Here is a 17822-nt window from a genome sequence, read left to right on the forward strand (position 1 = left end):
ATTTGTGTTTTCAAATAATAATTTTAAAAAAGACAAATCTTTTAGTAATTTTGATTTACAAAATCTAATTATTCGGCGGAAAATTAACTCACAAATTCATTTTTGTTAAAAAAGCTGTTTAGTGAAAAAGTGCTAACAAATATTCAAACATACAGGTAATTAATTCAACTTTGTCATTAACCTTTTCTTAAAAAATTTCCATAACTTTCAAAAAATTTTCTATTATGTTTAATATCCTGTTCTGATAATCCACTCATTTATTTTTATCATTTTTATCATTTTCATTTTGAACATATTATCATATTTCTGTACATTATTATATTTTTTTTGCAATTAATTCATTATTTAAGAAAAATCTATTTTCTTTTCCTAAGCATATTGTTTGCTAAAATCTCATCAAGATCATGTTTCTTGACAGATGTCCTGAAGATGGAACGTACCTAGTTCCGAAACGTCGACAATAAACAAATAATTAAATAAAGAAATTGTTTTTTTTAAAAACTTTTCTTGTTTTTTATTTTGTATTATTTTTGGATTCTTGTTCGAAACTCTACAAAATATATATATATATATATATATATATATATAAACTACAAATATATGTAAAATATAGTTACCAAATTGCAATTTCTTCATAACTTGCAAATATCTCTCTTCTAAGGATAATGTAATTGTCTTTTCTATGGAAATTCCAGATATACTTTCTGAATCTGCTATATTATCACTTTGACCTTCAGCTTTCAATCGTTGAATTGCAGTCTAAATTATAAAAAAATAATTTGAAATAAATATCATATAAACGTTAAAAATTTCCTAAATGAAAATTGCAAAAATCGAAAATATTATCATTTCTTTAAATGAATATTAATATTTTTAATGAATGTAGGAATGTGTTTATGTTTGAAGTCGCTCACAAATTCAAGCTTACATACAAATATGCAAAAAAAATTACAACTTGAATATGAAAATTGATTAAGAAGTGCATTGTACCAGACTAAAAGTTTTATGTAACTGAAGTTTTACCAATTTGCATAAAGTCATAATCAATGTGACAAAGCAACAAGTAAGTATTTATAATAAAACAAACCTCTACTAATAAAGCCGTTTCTTGTATTTCTGGTATGAGAGTTGCTAAGCCTTCGTCATCTTCATCTTCTTCATCAAGCTGAGTATGCAATTTTGAATGGCTTCTTTGATTTGGAATTTTACCTGTTGCTCTACTATTAGATCTGAAATAAAAATTAAGATATATTAAATTTATTTTTACTATACCAGATAAATTATTTATTTCTGATTGATAATTATATTCTTAGAACTTGTGAAGTAAAATAGTAAGAATAATAACATAAACTTGTGAAAGTTAATAATATTGTATCACTTACTTAAGTCTCATAGCATATGTGTCAACACATTGTTTCATAGTGCTTAGCAAACAGGAAATTGGTGTAGTATCCTCAGTGTTTAAAGTTGGTATTAGAAGCATTGCTAATTGATTACTTTGAGCAAACGCTCTAAGTAATTGTAATACTGCTAAGTACAAAGGAACATGACGGGCCATATCCAAAACTGAAATATTACAACATGTTCAATTTATTTTGCAAAATAGTAATAATAACATTAACACCCATCCTGGTGAAAAATGTTAATTCTGTACAGATGTTTTAAAAATTGTTCGTGCGTTTGATTCAGTGTTTCAGGAGCTGAATGATACAAATTTATTGGCATCAAATGTAAATAAAGATTTAGTCAAGAAAGTAATTAAACTACACCCTGCATCCACCCAATTAACAAAAATTAATGTAAATGAGATACAGTTGTATGTATGTTAATTAATGGAAATCTCTTATTAAAATTAAAATAAAAAATACCATAAAAATGTTCAATAACTATTAGCATTTTTCAGTGATATCATTAATGTTACATCACATCAGTAACAATTCTATAACAAACCCCCCCCCCCCCCAAATAAAAATCTGTATCTGTAATAGGAACATCACCATATAAACATATTATAGTAAATTAATTGTAAATAAATATAGTTTACCAGAGTCGTTTCTCAAATATGAAGATATAGCAGGAAGCAAACAAGATTTTTTGAGCGCATCTTTTAGAAGTGGCATCAGTTCTACTGCATCTGGTATTATCACTGGTTTTTCCGCGTTACCCTTTTGATCGCCAGGATTGATAAAAGCTGATAAGGCCTGAAGCAATGAGGTAACATGAAGTTCTTCCCCTTTCTGTCTAGCAAGAGCCTGTTCTACATTCCAAGATTGCTGAGTAGACCCTGTTCCAAACCCAGTTCCTTTAGCCCAATACAGACCCTTGTCAGTAGTAGACTGAGGTTGAGAAGTTACCGGTGCACCATTATTCAATGTCGTAAGATCAGCCGATTCATTTCCATAGAGCTCTTGCTACACAATTCAGAAAATAAAAATCTTTGATATATTTGAATTATATGATTCTAAATCAATCACACAAAAGCATACATTTTTTGCTCATTTTTAAGATATATTGTGACATTTACAATTGAAATTTCTTTGTTAAAAATTAGGTTAATAATGATTGTTTCTTAATTTTTAAGCTTCTAAAACATGTTACATTATTTACAAGTGTCGATGTTTCAAAGCAAGTCTGCTTGTCTATAATTGAATGTTTGTGATGAAATATTTATCGTTTTTAATGTATAATTATACAATCTGATCTAGTTGCTTTTTATTTATAAATTCTTAGAGAACTATAAACATATGAAACTAATTGAATGTAACATTTTGCCTTGAAGCAAGTTGCATAACTTCCCAAAATGTGTAGTAATTGACTTAATCAACCTAGCAAATTGGATTTTTAGACGAAAACAAACTCTCCTTCGGGAAGTTAAAAAAAACTAACTTACCGAAGTGTGATGTGTAAACACCGCAAGACAACCCAAGATTAAATGCAAAGCTCCAACATCAACAAAATTTAGTCTTAGTAATAAGCCATCATCTGTTGTAAGTGGAGTAGCATCTAAAAGTCGTCTAAGAACACAGAATGGCAAGGTAGGTAAAACTCCGGCCACAGGTAACGAGAATATATCATCTGAAATACAAGTAAAAGATAAGATTAGTTTATCAATAAAATAGAAAAAAAAATCAATATTCATGAACTATACATAACATACTACTATCTAAAGCAAAATAAAATGTATGATGCTCATAATAATGCTATTATGGAAGAAACGAAATTGATTCATACAATGTTCATATTAAAATAAATATATGCACTTCAGTGATGCATCAAATACCTAGCTTAACATTATTATTTTAAAGCAATAAGGAGTAATATAATGAAAGAAATAATTTTTTTTTTATCATTTTACGGGCATTTCGCATATACCTATCACTAAAGAAACCTGTCATATGGCAAATTTTGCATTATGTACGTATTTTCTTAAAAAAAATGTTTTTATACTCAGATTGAGTTGAACAGTATAATATAAAGTTTCGTAAAAAATAAAATGAAACAATTGTTAACATATCAAGAAAAAATTAATAATATATGAAGCCTAAATAGTAACCATATTTTTCGAACATATTATTTGAATAACTTATGAATTTTCTTCACACAAACTTATTAAAATACATTAAAAACTTTTTCGATATCTTGATGTTGACGTTTCGTAATCTGAAACATCATATATTACATGAACAGATACATCATTTCACACACTCCAGTGAACAAATTATCTTAATTAAATTAATTACAGTTAATACCAAGCTTTGATGAGACTAACACTAACATTTATTTCACATAATGCAATTCAGAATAACTTAATAGAAATAATAAACTAAATGCTTATAATATTGTGAATTGTGACAGACCATCTAAGACACGATAATAGAATATTCAGTACCCAAAATAAGTGGATGTCTGAAAAATAATTCGAAAAATAATTCGAATAAATATCCGTCAATTTGACGGGTATTCGTAGGAAGTGGTATACCGTATCTTAATTTACAAATTTAGTAAGTTTATAAAATTTATAATTGTATATACAGTATCTATTAGTAAAATTATGAATTTAAGACATAACTGATTAAGACTAGTGCTATGGTTTTCTGAACATTCAATTTCAAAATTCATTAACTTACTTCCTTCTCCATCGTCAGTAGCACCTAACATCAAACGAAGCAAGCACTGCGCCGGTAGCCTATCTACCAACAACACTTCAGCATAGCCTGGAAGCCTCAAGAAAAGCGCAAATGCGGCAAGCGCATGTGCTGGTATTGCCGACATTAAAGTGGGAGCCTGCTGCACCGGAATCGCGCCCGAATTCGCTGTGATCTTCTTATTGTTACTTGTGACTGATTGTTGAGATGCAGGAGGTGGAGTAGAGCAAACTGGAGCATCGTCGGCGAGCGTAGTTACTGGTACATCGTCACAATATACATCTTCACCAGTTTCGACCTGCAGGATCAGGGATGCGGGAATCTTTTTCATCTTCTTCATATGAATTGTGGTTGAATGCAATAATGATATGCAGGATGTGGACATGCAAAGCAGGATGTGGACATGCAAAGCAGGATGTGGACATGCAAAGCAGGATGATTTATATTTGCTAAGCAATTATTACTAAACGAATCATGCATTTTCAATGAACAAGAATAAGCCAGATTCAATTCTTCAAAAAAATAGAAGCATTTTATTAAGAGGAACACTATATTTTTTTAAAAATTACTGTCAATTAGTTTTTATTTCTGTACTACAATTCAGTATATTCAAGATGAAATTTTCATAAATGTATTTCCTGAATTATTCTTGTTGAAACTATGAGTTAGATTTAGTTAGCAGAATATTCAAATCAATTACCAAGAAATTACGATTGCCCTTTTGATGATTAATAGTTTTATTTGTATGAAAAAAGCATGCAATAAAAACATTATATCAACAAATACTCGTCAGAAATCATATGAGTGCATAGGTAATCAAATCAGACCTCATAGAAAAGTTACTGTAGAAAATCAAATCAATAAAGTAAAATCACTGCTAGTTGTTATTAAAATTATATTATTTTCATATTTCCTAAATCGCCAATTTTTCCAGCTAGTTCTGGTGAAACATTTGATAATAATTCTACCAAAAGCTCTAAAACTTGGGACAGCATTTGCTCAATAGTGTTGTAAGTTATTAAAGAAATCATGTTTTTACATATATAAATTAAATTAGATTTTATTTTGTACGAGTATTTTGTATGTAAGATATAATAAATTGCATTATAATAGAAAATTCTTTTATAAATTCACGATTCAAGAACTCTTTATTTCTATGCACTCTTTATTTATATGTATGTATGCATACATATGTATGTTTTATGTTTCTTTTTGAACAATAAACCTTTTAATCATTTTAACTTTATAGCATCAGTTTTGTATCAATATTGTTCTATATAAAAAAAATATTTTAGACATATATAGTGGCACATATCTACATATTTCCCAAACGTCCAGAATAAACTTAAAATAACAATCTTACTGTCTTTTATTATTTTTTAGATATTGTTCAGAAAGATGTTCGGATATAATTTTTCTGCACATGCAGAAATGCTGCATGAATCAACCAAATTGATTGATTCAAAATATGTAAGATATGGATTCAAGATATGTAGCAATTTTAACAAAGAGACTTTTAAAATAGCCTATAAATCGTTTAAATACAAGGGCAGAGATGATTCTGTAGATAACTTTGGTTTCTATTTGTATGTAATAAATCTTTGTACATCTTTAAGAACTAACATTGTAATAGATCTTAAAAACTAAATTTTGTTTGAATATTTTTTTCTAACTAAAGTACATAATAAAGAAATACTGAAAAATTGATTATTGTTTATGAAAACAAAATTATTTAATGCATGTTTCGAAACACAAAAAAAAAAACATAAAATAGAGATAGTTTACCTTTACCCACTCAGCAAGATCCATCCAGTCTTGAGCTTCAGAAGACATTTTATCGGACTGTGTAGGCCCAGCAATATCAATAGAAAAACTTCTATGAGACATAACTGGAACTACAGGTAAACGCTGAGCTAATAGAGATAGTCCAGCAAGTGAGGAAAATACCTCAATTGGAGAAACCAGATTTGGTATTTCTAATAGCCACTGCTCTTCATCACATGCTAAAATACAAAATAAATCTGTAACAGATGTGTGAGCATAGGCAAGTATATTTAAAAATAAGAAAAGATTCACAAAAAATATTGAAAAAAATTATCGATTTAAAAAATAATGTAACAATACCATTGTACCAATAGTAAACTCTTAAGCATAAACATTATAAATTTCTATGTCATATGAATACCTTTACTTGTGTTAGCAGTAGTGATTTTGATATCTAACATAGCTGACTGGCACTCTGAAGGTGAAATACTTCGAGACTTTAAACCATTTAACAACTGTGACAAAGTCAAAGATCCGGGTAAGGATTTTGGCAGCAATGGGTGCCAAATGCGTAATGTTGAATCTTGTATCTTGGAATCTGATGCAATATCTTAAAGTATATAAAATTGTAATGAAGTAATTTACAAACAATTTAAATATAAGAACTGCAAATAACAAAAATATTTAAAGATTTATGATTTGTTTTTTCATATTGAAAAATTAAAAAGAACATAACTATTTGAAAACTATTGGTAATTTTTGTTTAATTCTTTTAAAAATTTGTTACCATTAGTGCATGATCTTTTAGAGTTTCTACTAGCATAATTTTTAGCTTCTTTGCTGCGTTTATCCCGTGTGGTGACTTGATCACTTGATTTTAAACTGCATTCCCAAAGTTCTCTTCTAGAATCTCTTGCAGAGCCACTTGGTAGACTTACACCAGGACATAATGCTTATAAAATATAATTTATAATTATTGATACTATATATATATATATATATATATATATATATATATATATCTTGATAGTTTTTTCGACGTTGAAACATATTTCAAAGTAACTAGCAGCCCATTCGTCGAAATAAAAAAGGTATAAAGTGTAAATACTTTTATTTATACGTTTCGACACAAGATGCGTGTCATCATTCAGCAACACAGGACAAAAACACTCAACAAAAATTTATTTTAAAAAATTAAACTTAATAACATATTAGAGAAAACCATTTTTAGAAAAAATTATGAATAACTAAAAGATTTGAAACTAATTTGACTAAAAGTTATAAAATACATAATTGTGAGACGAGAAACACGCCCATACCGAGCATCCAGACTCGACTGAATTGACTGAGTCGAGTCTGGATGCTCGGTATGGGCGTGTTTCTCGTCTCACAATTATGTATTTTATAACTTTTAGTCAAATTAGTTTCAAATCTTTTAGTTATTCATAATTTTTTCTAAAAATGGTTTTCTCTAATATGTTATTAAGTTTAATTTTTTAAAATAAATTTTTGTTGAGTGTTTTTGTCCTGTGTTGCTGAATGATGACACGCATCTTGTGTCGAAACGTATAAATAAAAGTATTTACACTTTATACCTTTTTTATTTCGACGAATGGGCTGCTAGTTACTTTGAAATATATATATATATTAACTTTTACGCTGTTGAGCCAATTTAAATACTTTGGCTAGATTAAAAGTTGAAGGTTTATTATTTGACAAAATTAAATAATTCTATTAAAAGTTGGTATTCCATATGCATCATATAACAGTAGATTTTATTTTCAAACCTGAAGATGCATAGTATCCAGAAAGGTCTTGTAGTTTAGCATGTGCAGGCATAATCAACATCTGTACACCTGCTCGTGGTCTCAATGCAGGATGCATGCACAAAGTTGGTGATGTAGCAGGACCAGGTTTTGGAATAATATCTCCAACGCATTCAACTGCCACTAATACACGTTCACTGCGTAACAGTAACTGAAGCACTAGTCGACGAGTAAATCCTGATACACCTCCAGAATATGGAGAATCTGCAAATATGTAAGATGGCAAAGATATCAAGCATAACAATGACAAAAAATTCATAATAGTGAAGTTAACATCAATGACAGATTATATTGCATAATGTTATTGTAAAGGAATTTAATTTCACTTACTTAAGTATTAAGTCATAAAATATTCATAAGATGATGAAGATTAGGTTCAATAAAATAAAATATAATTAGGATTATGATACTTCTGCTTCAATTTAATTATACTCTCGCTATCTGTAATTAAAATTTCTATCAACTGTTTTTCTACTTCTTTTAAAACTAATGCACTTTATAGAACCATCATAACTCAAGATTTCTTTCTGGTTGATGAATGGCAAAACTGCATAAATGTTTCAAACCACCATTTTCTTGAGCTTTATTCATTATAAAACAATAACTATTGACAAATAATATATCAGTCCTTATTCAATCCATATATTCATCAAAAAGTCTTCAAAATGTTTAAATTCATATATACAATAAATAAAATTGAGAAGCAACAGTAAGATAGATAATACATAAATAAAAAAATCTAAGAACTAAGTACCTACCTCTGGAAGGAACATTTTGGGCAGAGATAATTTGACATAACACAGTTGATAAAGTTTTTTGATTGTCTGAATTACAAGCAATCACTCTACTCAAAAAATTCACACATGCTGCTTCCAATTTACTACTTTGTACAGAGTTCAATTGGTCACTGCAAGAAAAAAAGTTATACCTTCACAGATAAGATGATATTATAATTATTAATTATTTTAGTGTTATAATTATAGTTTGAAGAAAAAAATTAAAAAATACATTTGAAAAAGAAGAGAAAAGTTAAATCTATATATACTTTTCAATTACTTACAAGCATTATAATAAATTTCAATAAATAATGTTTATTTTATAATAATTCTTACTTATTACAGCAAAGTAACATCAATAACGGATTCCAAAATGCAGAACCCTCACTGCTTCCGAGCCAATCACTAATCGCTTTTTCGGCAGAAAGTTCAGCCAAAAAATTTAAAATTGCTGTGACACCATTTGATGTAGCCATTGGTGCATCTGTAGCAAATATTTCAATTTAAAAATCATTTTTTAATATGCATGATTATCAAATATCTAATAAATGCCATAGTGAAGGAATTAAACAGTATTTCAAATATTATAATAGTTTATTCAATTACTTGATAGGATGGATAGATGTGAACTAAATATTTTGAAATATTCCTCTTATCTTAAACCTGTCATTAGTTGTCATTAGACTAACATGGCAAAAAATATTATCCAAGAGAAATATTATTACATATATACAGTGAGTAAAAGAAAAACATGACAATGATGATTTTACTTACTATTTGTTGAACTTGCTTTATCAGAATCGGTAAGTGATGATAACTGCTCTTTGGTTTTATACTGATTAACAAAAACTGAAAAATACATAACAAATATGAATTTAAGATGAATAAAATATATAATATAATTTTAGATGTACCTAAAATAGACTCAATAAGAATCCTAAGTAGTCCTGAATCAAAAAGCATTTTTACACCAGCTTTGCTTTGGCATACCAATGCTAATGTTTCTAATTGCCCATCATCTAAATGTAATTGAGTTGAATCTTGTGCAGCAAGTGGTGTTGAATTAGATAATTCACTATCTGATTCATAATCAGAACCCATTTTATGTTTGGAATCATCTGTTAAGCCTAACCCGTCTTTACTGTAAAACAACAATATAATGTTAAATGTAAATGGATGTATAAAAAGCATCACTTATGTATACTATTATTTCTAAGTATTCTAAGATAGAATACACTGAATAATTAAATATATCATCTATAAAACTTGAAACAAATTAATGTTTACAAATATAAGTAACATATTTAATTCAAGTAAGTTTGAGAATTTTTGACATTGATTGAGCAATGTTCTAACAATAATGTATTCAAAATAAATCGAAGCAATTGCCAATTGATATACTTCAAATCAATTTAGAATTTTCAAAATAAATTTATAGCTTTTGTTTGAGAAATCCAGAAATTAACTCTTGATGTGTTAATTACAGAAAAACTGTACCACTATTTTTCAAAAAAGTGAATAGATACATAATTTTAAACTTATCGTTTTCAAACAAAATTTAGATTTCTGGAGAAATCTTTGAAAATATAGAAAATTAAATATTTAATTGTCAAATAATGAATAATGATTTGGCTCATCCAATCTTAAAATTGACAAAAAAAATCTGTAAAAAAAATTATATTTTCCTTGAATTTTTTGCAAAATGTTGACAAAAATATTTCATACTGTTAATTGCAATGAAATGTTTCGACCTATTACCACACTGAGATTATATCATTAAGATTTATCCAATGTTTCTAATAACCACCATTGATATTTATCAAATGTTTCTAATTTTCAAATTTTATTTTGCATTTACCTATCATCTGAAACACAAGCAGCATTTGGATCTCTTCTTGCTGCTCCAGAATCTCGAAGTAGAACATGCAGTAAATCAGATCGCTGTCTGCAGGCACCACACAATACAGCATCTAAAGCCTGCTTCAAAGAAGAGTGCGCAGGCAGCAAACGAGTCCAACGATGAATAGTCAATAATAAGCCACGCGTTATTAGCGTACCATATAATTCCTTCAAATATAAATTGTTAAAGATTCATAATGTGAAATTAATTGCTAATTGAATAATTAGGCAAAAAAATATTTTCTAAATACTGTAGTTGCATTATCAAAAAAGTAATTATGACTAAATTAAATAATTATCACATTTACTATAAAAAAATAAAAATGTGTTTTTGCCAGATAATTCCAGCAAGATACTGGATAATTAATGTAGACAAAATAAATAATTCAATCAGTTGGTTTTTCAAAAAAAATCATGTGACTTGAAGATAAAAATGCATGTAACAACCACATAACTAAATATGGTACCAAATACTATTAAAAGTAAAAGATCTACATATGTTTGACTTAACTTTTGTACTTTTTTCAGAAAGCAGAAATGCAATTACTTAATATATTTCAACTATTATTTATTTATTTAAAATTATGGCTATGGACATGAACCAAATCTATATTACATCAGAAAATGAAACCGATACCATTCTGACCTTATATTCATCAGCTTGCTCAGACCACAATACAGCAGCTATTTCATAAACGCAGCAAGCACAAGGCAATTTTATAGAATCACGTCGTAACGCCGATTCACCAGCATGCTGCAACCATTCCAAAGCCGCAGCAGTACGTCCCTTAGCTGTAATCGCCTGCTCCAGAGTGATAGGCGCGTCACTTCCAAAGGGGCGAGTGGAACAAAGAGCTCCAAGAAGTTCTGCAATGTGATCTGCTACGCCCCCCGCGGCAGTTGGATCGATACATGCTGAAAGTATAAATCAAATATAATTCAAAATCATTTGTTTGATATGTAAAACAATTTAGTAGTTTAAATTAATGCCGAAAATATTGACTGCATAGTACTAATATATCATCAAAATAATATAATCACAGTTTGAGAAAATATAATAATACTACAAAAATCTTAAATATTATTCAATAACGTTTCTTTGTGTATGTTCTTTCTTATTTCTCAACAAACTACTAATACATATTCTTCAATAAACTGTTTCGGTTACACATGTACTGCAGTTTTGGGCTTACCATGATCAATTTCAGATCCATCCTTAAGTAATATGTTTATGATTTTTAATCCTAATGAATGGTCATTCATAGTAAGCTTCAATAACAAGTTGTTAGCCAGTTTATGACATGTAGATGGTGCAATGAGCAAAGTGCAACAAGCTCTTAATAAACCAGGTACAAGTGCTGACTGCGTAATATAATTCTTCAGCTGTGTAGGATCTTCAACGCTCAGGCATTGCTGCAGCAAACTCAACCAGCCACTGCTGTTAAAAATGATTGACAAACCAATTTATAACAAACTATCATACATGTTGAGAATCAAAGCGGAATGATAAAGTTTGGATGAGAGCCCAAAAATTTCATTTTATGTTTTACAATCAAACAACTACAATTTAAATGGCAATTTGACTTCATGAAATTTATATAAACTTTTAGACATATAATGAAGATATACCGTGGAGATCACTAGAATAAAAATTGGATAACTGGGATCTATCAAATAGTTTTAAAAATTGTGAAATATAACGGTTTCTGTCATTTTTCTTTATGCACATATTGCTATATACTTCTAGTGACAAAATTTTTAAATTGCATTAATATTAAAAAAAGAAAACCGAATTTTCAGTAAAAAAAACAAATTTCTTCAATAATAATAAAAAATTAAAGACCACATACAATAAAAAAATTATAAACAAAGATAAAATCAGAACCCATTGTTAAAGATAAAATCTAATTGAGGAAAACCTTTATGTAATTTTTTTCATACCTATAACCATAACCATGTTCTTCATCTATACTGTCAATACCGTATCCAAAATTTCCAGTTTCATTAAATACGGAACAACCTAGTAGACGAATTTGAGTCAATCCGATATTAGGATTATCACGAGGTCTGTATAAACGAATCTGCAAAATTGCATGTATAAAGTATCTAATTTGTAATTTAAAAATTAATATTCCTTCTTAAAAAATACTTACCAATACCCTTGATGCAACTTCTGGAGTAGGCAGCTGCAGTCTGATAAGAGTCATACCAGAACAAGGCATTGGAGGACATACCGGTGTGAGAGGAGTCTTTTTATCTGGTGATATCTCTATAGCAATGGCTGAGGGACAAGCTATAATATAAGAAATTTAAATTAATTAGCACGTTTATGAAATTAACAATTGTGTAAAACAAGCATGTAAAATGTAATACATAGAATGGTGTATCTAAATTATCAGTGCTTACTTGAACATATGATTCAAAAACAGTAAAGAAAAAAAATAACTGAAACTATAACTGAAATATTGAGTAGAGTTGGAAAAATTTTTTTTTTGAAAAAGATATTCTGACCCATAGCTGATTACCCGGACTGATTGGAGTTCTAGCTGAGTTAAACTCGAACTCAATTCAGGGAAGAACAGGGTGAAAGGTTTCCCATTGCCAATTCACACTTCGGCCCGAAAAATGGGCTATTTTCAATTGAAAACATATTTTTGATCTATATTTTCAAGTGAAAATGGACATTGCTATTTCACGATGTCAGGCTGTCCAGAGCGGGGTTCGAAATCATCCACAAGAGTCCGAGCGTTGATTTTCTAGGTAACTTATTCAGTAACCAATAATTTTGTAAATAGTTCAATAGATACTCATTTTTTAGAAAGAGTAAATAAATAGATTCTATAATATGGCAATCAATTAACACTATGCGTGTGCTATGGGCAAATGTTGTGTAAAAAAAATAGGTGAATAAACAACACTTTTTTTCAAAATTACATTTTTTAAAACTCCAAATAATTTAGGCCATAACATAGTTAAATATTTGAGGTAAATTTCACAAGCAAATTATAATAATTGAAGTGAGAAAAATGTATGTATTTTTTGTATGTATTGTTGAAATCTCTGTAAATATCTGATAATTTGATTTCGAAATCTTATATATGCACATTTTAAATAAAAACCCAATATTAGTCATTTAAGTTCAGAAGTTTTCCACACCAGCAGAATAAAACAAATATGCAATTATTACGAGTTATGTGAAGTATATATAGAATAGGCAAATATATTTTAGGATCGTGCTTAAGGTAAAATGAAAATATAGTCAATAGAATTAAACAGTGTGCATAAAATTAATTGTAGGATTTCAAATAACAAAGAGATTCATTAAAAAATAGAAATCGAGTTTTTGAGAGAACGGAGCATCCGAACTGATGATCCAAAAAACATTAAATTTGTAATGATAGGGAGATTTGTTGTTTAGTTTTTCGCAAAGGCAGGTCCATCCGCGTTGAGGAAACGATTGCTTTTGGGTTAAGAAAAAAAAAATCATTTATTATTTCAAAGTTCTTTTCTTTTGAATTTTCATTTTTTTTTTTTTGAATTTCGAAAATAATTTGGATTTTAATTTTAATTCTAGCTAAAGTTCTAAGGCTTACTTCAAATAAATAATTTTAACTTTGCAATTCAGTTTATAGAATTCTTAAAATAAAAATAATAAAAGTTTCAGTATTTATAATGATCTGTTTGGAAACAGATTTAGTCAGTATTTATAATAATCTGTTTGGAAACATTTTAATTAAATGTATATATTATATATATATATATATATATATATATATATATAATGTACAATACATTTAAATGTAGATACAGTAGTACGCCGCTTAACGCGGGGAATACGTTCCATCAAAGTAGAGCGTAATGCAAAACAGCGCTAAACGAGGCTATATTTACATGGAAATATAGAGTTTAGGGAAAGATGTTTATGCAAAAACTGCATTCATTGTTAACTTACTTGCTAGAGTGGTCAAATGTGGTTGCACATGAATCTCACGCAGCAAAGCTGCTGCTGGTAATGTTATCAAAAGTTCTGCATGCGCTTCATCTCGATAGAAGTGATATGTCCATGCAGGCGTACGCGCACGACGGTGCGCAGGCTGCAAAAGGGCGTCAGCGGCCTGCGCGGCTCCATTCATTGGACTTATGCGAGCCAAGGTTGCCAAATTTTCCAAACGTTCTTCACCTTTAGTACTGTGCGTTGTAAAAAAAAAATATTTTTAATTTATCATATGCTAAATTGTTCATAACATTTATTGAATTCAGAAATAAATGTCAGTCTACATTTTATTTAATGATCAGAATATACAAAATTTTATATAAGACACTTTTGTCATAAATTATAATATAGCTCATATGTAATTATAACAAAATGATTATGTAAAAATTAATTTGATCTATAGAATTATGTTACGGCTTTTATATTTCAATGCAATTACAATATTATTTAAAAGATACATTTGATATCTTACAAATACAAAGAGCAATAACATCAAATCTGGTTTTAGCGACTCAAACATTTTGTAATTCAAATTAAGTTTAGAATATTATTTAAACATAGTTTTTATTTTTTCGTGTGTATTGTATGTGCGAAGCTTTTGCACACTGTATTCGATAATTTAAAAAAAATCTCACTTTAATTGAAAGTTGTTCACAAGCCATTTAAATTTTATTTGAAGCGCAATAATCAATGCTTGGATTAACAAAACAAAATAAATGGTGTGTTTTTCAAATAAGAATATATCAGTTAACATGAATTTTTTTATAAATGTAATATAAAATAGTTATTTTAATAAAATGGTTACTAACATTTCTCCGCTACTTAGAATTAATCTAATCTTTTATAAATTATTTTTATTACCATTCTGCATCTCTGCGTCCTAAACACATCATGACCGATGACACGCGTCCAGGTCTATCACTCACCAAACCTTTCTGACATCTAACTAGACCCTCACATACTACGCTTATTCCCCCAAGACTTGCAAAGCAACGAACAGCTTCAGGTGATGTCAGAGCACGTTGAAGTAATGTTAGAAGAGGCACAGTCAGTCTTAATTTAGGGGAATTGCCACCTCCATGAACACCTGTGAAAAATTAAAGCATATAAATAAACTCGATCTTCAAATTATATCATCCTTTTGCAACCAAATCCAGATATTGAAATATGAAATGGCAATATAATGTAACATTAAGGCTCAGATTTGTCAGTAAAAATGTCTGAAAAAGAGAAAAATTTAATATAATTATGCCCAGGAAAATTAACACTTATTTATTGAATTATTGGTACTTTGATTGTGCATGGTTCTTTACATCATCACAACAAAGCTTATTTAGTATATATTAAAAAATTAATTAATCGGTTTATTTATTACTTAACCAAAAATTCATTTATTGCTTTTTTAACTTCCCATAGAGTAAGTTAAAGTAATGAGCCGAAAATCGAAAATGAAATTTTTTGCATATCTTCAAGTTTGAGGTTTTTGAACATTTTGGCATACCTCAGAAAAAATGGATGTGTGTGTGTGTTTTATGTCCGCATTTTTGCGTTCACGTTTTCGGGTGCACGGATCAACCGATTTGAATGGTTCAAAAAACATTTGATTCCTATTGGTAGGAAGATGTGTTGATTAGTTTTAGCAAAGACAGGTCCGGCCGTTAGGGAGATACGGAGCAAAGAGTGCAGAAAATACAAATCGAGTTTATGATTGAACGGAGTATCTGATTTGAATGATCCAACAAACATTCAATTTGTAATAATTGGGAGAAGTGGTGATTAGTTTTTGGCAAAAAGACAGGTCCAGCCATTTCGAAGATACAGAGCTAAATGTGCCAAAAATTGCAGTTTTTCATCCGATTTAAATGATTCAAAAAACTTTCTGCTTGTGTTGACAAAACAATTGCTTTTGGAAAAAAAATTACTTTTTTTTTTGTATTTTGAAAATAATTCAGATTTTAATTTTAATTCTGGCTACAGTTCTAAAGCTCACTTATATACTTTAAATAAATAATTTTAACTTTGCATTTCAGATTATATAATTCTTATAAATATTTGATAATGTTACAGTATTTATAATAATCTATTTGAAAATATTTAATATTCCTCCAGCATTTCGTTACAGTACAGAAAGTACCAGCGATTTGCCTTAAGGCACGATGCCATGCACTAGCTTATGAATTTAAGTTTTATGGAATTATAAAAATAGATAGAAGTATTATTTCAAGCTTTGCAAACATATGGCCAGTTATTTATAGGTGGATATCACTTCAAATGATATTCGTTTCAGTGGATCTGATTTCAAATATGATAAAAATTGAGTTATGTAAATATTAAAAATATTTACATTTAAATATCTTTTTGATATTACTAAAGTGAAAATCTAAAGAAAATAAACAAAAAACTCACAATCAAATATGAAGTCATATAAAGGTTTCGCAACTAGAGATTGATCACTAGCAACTCTAACCATTGTATCAAGAAGAACATATAAAGCATCTGCCACGCCTCTTGGTTCTGGTTCATTGATTTGCCCATCAGCTACACTTGAAGCTTTAAACATAAATATTTATTAAATACAATCGCAATATTTTAAAATACAATGATATTTTTTTAAACAAACTTAAATAGGCTTAATAATTTAACTAAAACCAATTGCAAATTGAATTCATTAAATTGTCAAAACATGCAAACAAAGCAAACAATGAGCACAGTAGTTTAGATCAAAATTTGGGTTTACTTCACAATATTGATGAAATGTACAAGAAACCATGGTTTTCTTCGTTCATTGTTTTTTATTATCAATATTTATGAAAAAGTAGTGATTAACCAATGTGTGATCTCCACAGTAAAGCATTGTGAAGGGTTAGTGTTAGTCTGGGCATGCTTTGCTGGGAACATTGTGAAAATTGAGGGTATCATGGACAAGAGAGCCTACCACAACATTCTACAACGGAACGCTTTCTCGTGTGGGAAAAAAATTGTGGATCGCGGATTCGTTTTCCAGCAAAATAATGACCCTAAGCACATTTCTAAATTTTTCCGGGATTACATCGCTGCCAGAGAGAAGCAAAAAGAAATCCAATATATGGAATTGCCTCCTCAGGCATCGGATGAGTTGCTGTGGAAAAAGTTGGACAGACAAGTAAGAAAATAGCAACCAACTAATACAAAACAAACTTTGAACGTTCCTACAGAATCGCTGGAATGAAATAACGACGGAATTGTTGCATAAATTGTTTGAAAGTATGCCCAGAATATGCGCTGCTGTTATACGAGTAAAACGCGGATATTACAAAAAATCTAAAATATTAGCATGTTTCTTTGTGAGTTGACATATTTTGTATAAACAGTGATTATTTTTTTTATAAATATTGATAATAAAACAAACAATGAACGAAGAAAACCACGATTTCTTGTA

At 29.0% G+C, this 17822-nt stretch overlaps 1 protein-coding gene across 1 annotated transcript in view; it reads right to left on the reverse strand.

Annotated features, from left to right (window-relative positions):
- Window positions 1-17822, reverse strand: part of LOC113385265 (baculoviral IAP repeat-containing protein 6-like) — a 61610-nt gene that overhangs the window by 10383 nt on the left and 33405 nt on the right. Inside the window, exons 35-56 of the mRNA XM_026623103.1 lie at window positions 16811-16954; window positions 15266-15491; window positions 14363-14598; window positions 12564-12703; window positions 12352-12491; window positions 11604-11848; window positions 11057-11325; window positions 10370-10578; window positions 9426-9652; window positions 9286-9360; window positions 8848-8995; window positions 8494-8642; window positions 7697-7939; window positions 6697-6861; window positions 6331-6519; window positions 5931-6148; window positions 4128-4443; window positions 2891-3075; window positions 2045-2411; window positions 1383-1566; window positions 1088-1229; window positions 618-759 (exon numbers count right to left, since the gene is read on the reverse strand). Coding sequence (XP_026478888.1) covers window positions 618-759; window positions 1088-1229; window positions 1383-1566; window positions 2045-2411; window positions 2891-3075; window positions 4128-4443; window positions 5931-6148; window positions 6331-6519; window positions 6697-6861; window positions 7697-7939; window positions 8494-8642; window positions 8848-8995; window positions 9286-9360; window positions 9426-9652; window positions 10370-10578; window positions 11057-11325; window positions 11604-11848; window positions 12352-12491; window positions 12564-12703; window positions 14363-14598; window positions 15266-15491; window positions 16811-16954 — 4359 coding nt within the window. The remainder of the gene's footprint in view (window positions 1-617; window positions 760-1087; window positions 1230-1382; window positions 1567-2044; window positions 2412-2890; window positions 3076-4127; window positions 4444-5930; window positions 6149-6330; window positions 6520-6696; window positions 6862-7696; window positions 7940-8493; window positions 8643-8847; window positions 8996-9285; window positions 9361-9425; window positions 9653-10369; window positions 10579-11056; window positions 11326-11603; window positions 11849-12351; window positions 12492-12563; window positions 12704-14362; window positions 14599-15265; window positions 15492-16810; window positions 16955-17822) is intronic.

This window comes from Ctenocephalides felis, unplaced genomic scaffold (genome assembly GCF_003426905.1).
Source record: "Ctenocephalides felis isolate EL2017-DRISC unplaced genomic scaffold, ASM342690v1 CF-g0.4_SCAFFOLD_03571, whole genome shotgun sequence".
Lineage (NCBI taxonomy): Eukaryota > Metazoa > Arthropoda > Insecta > Siphonaptera > Pulicidae > Ctenocephalides > Ctenocephalides felis.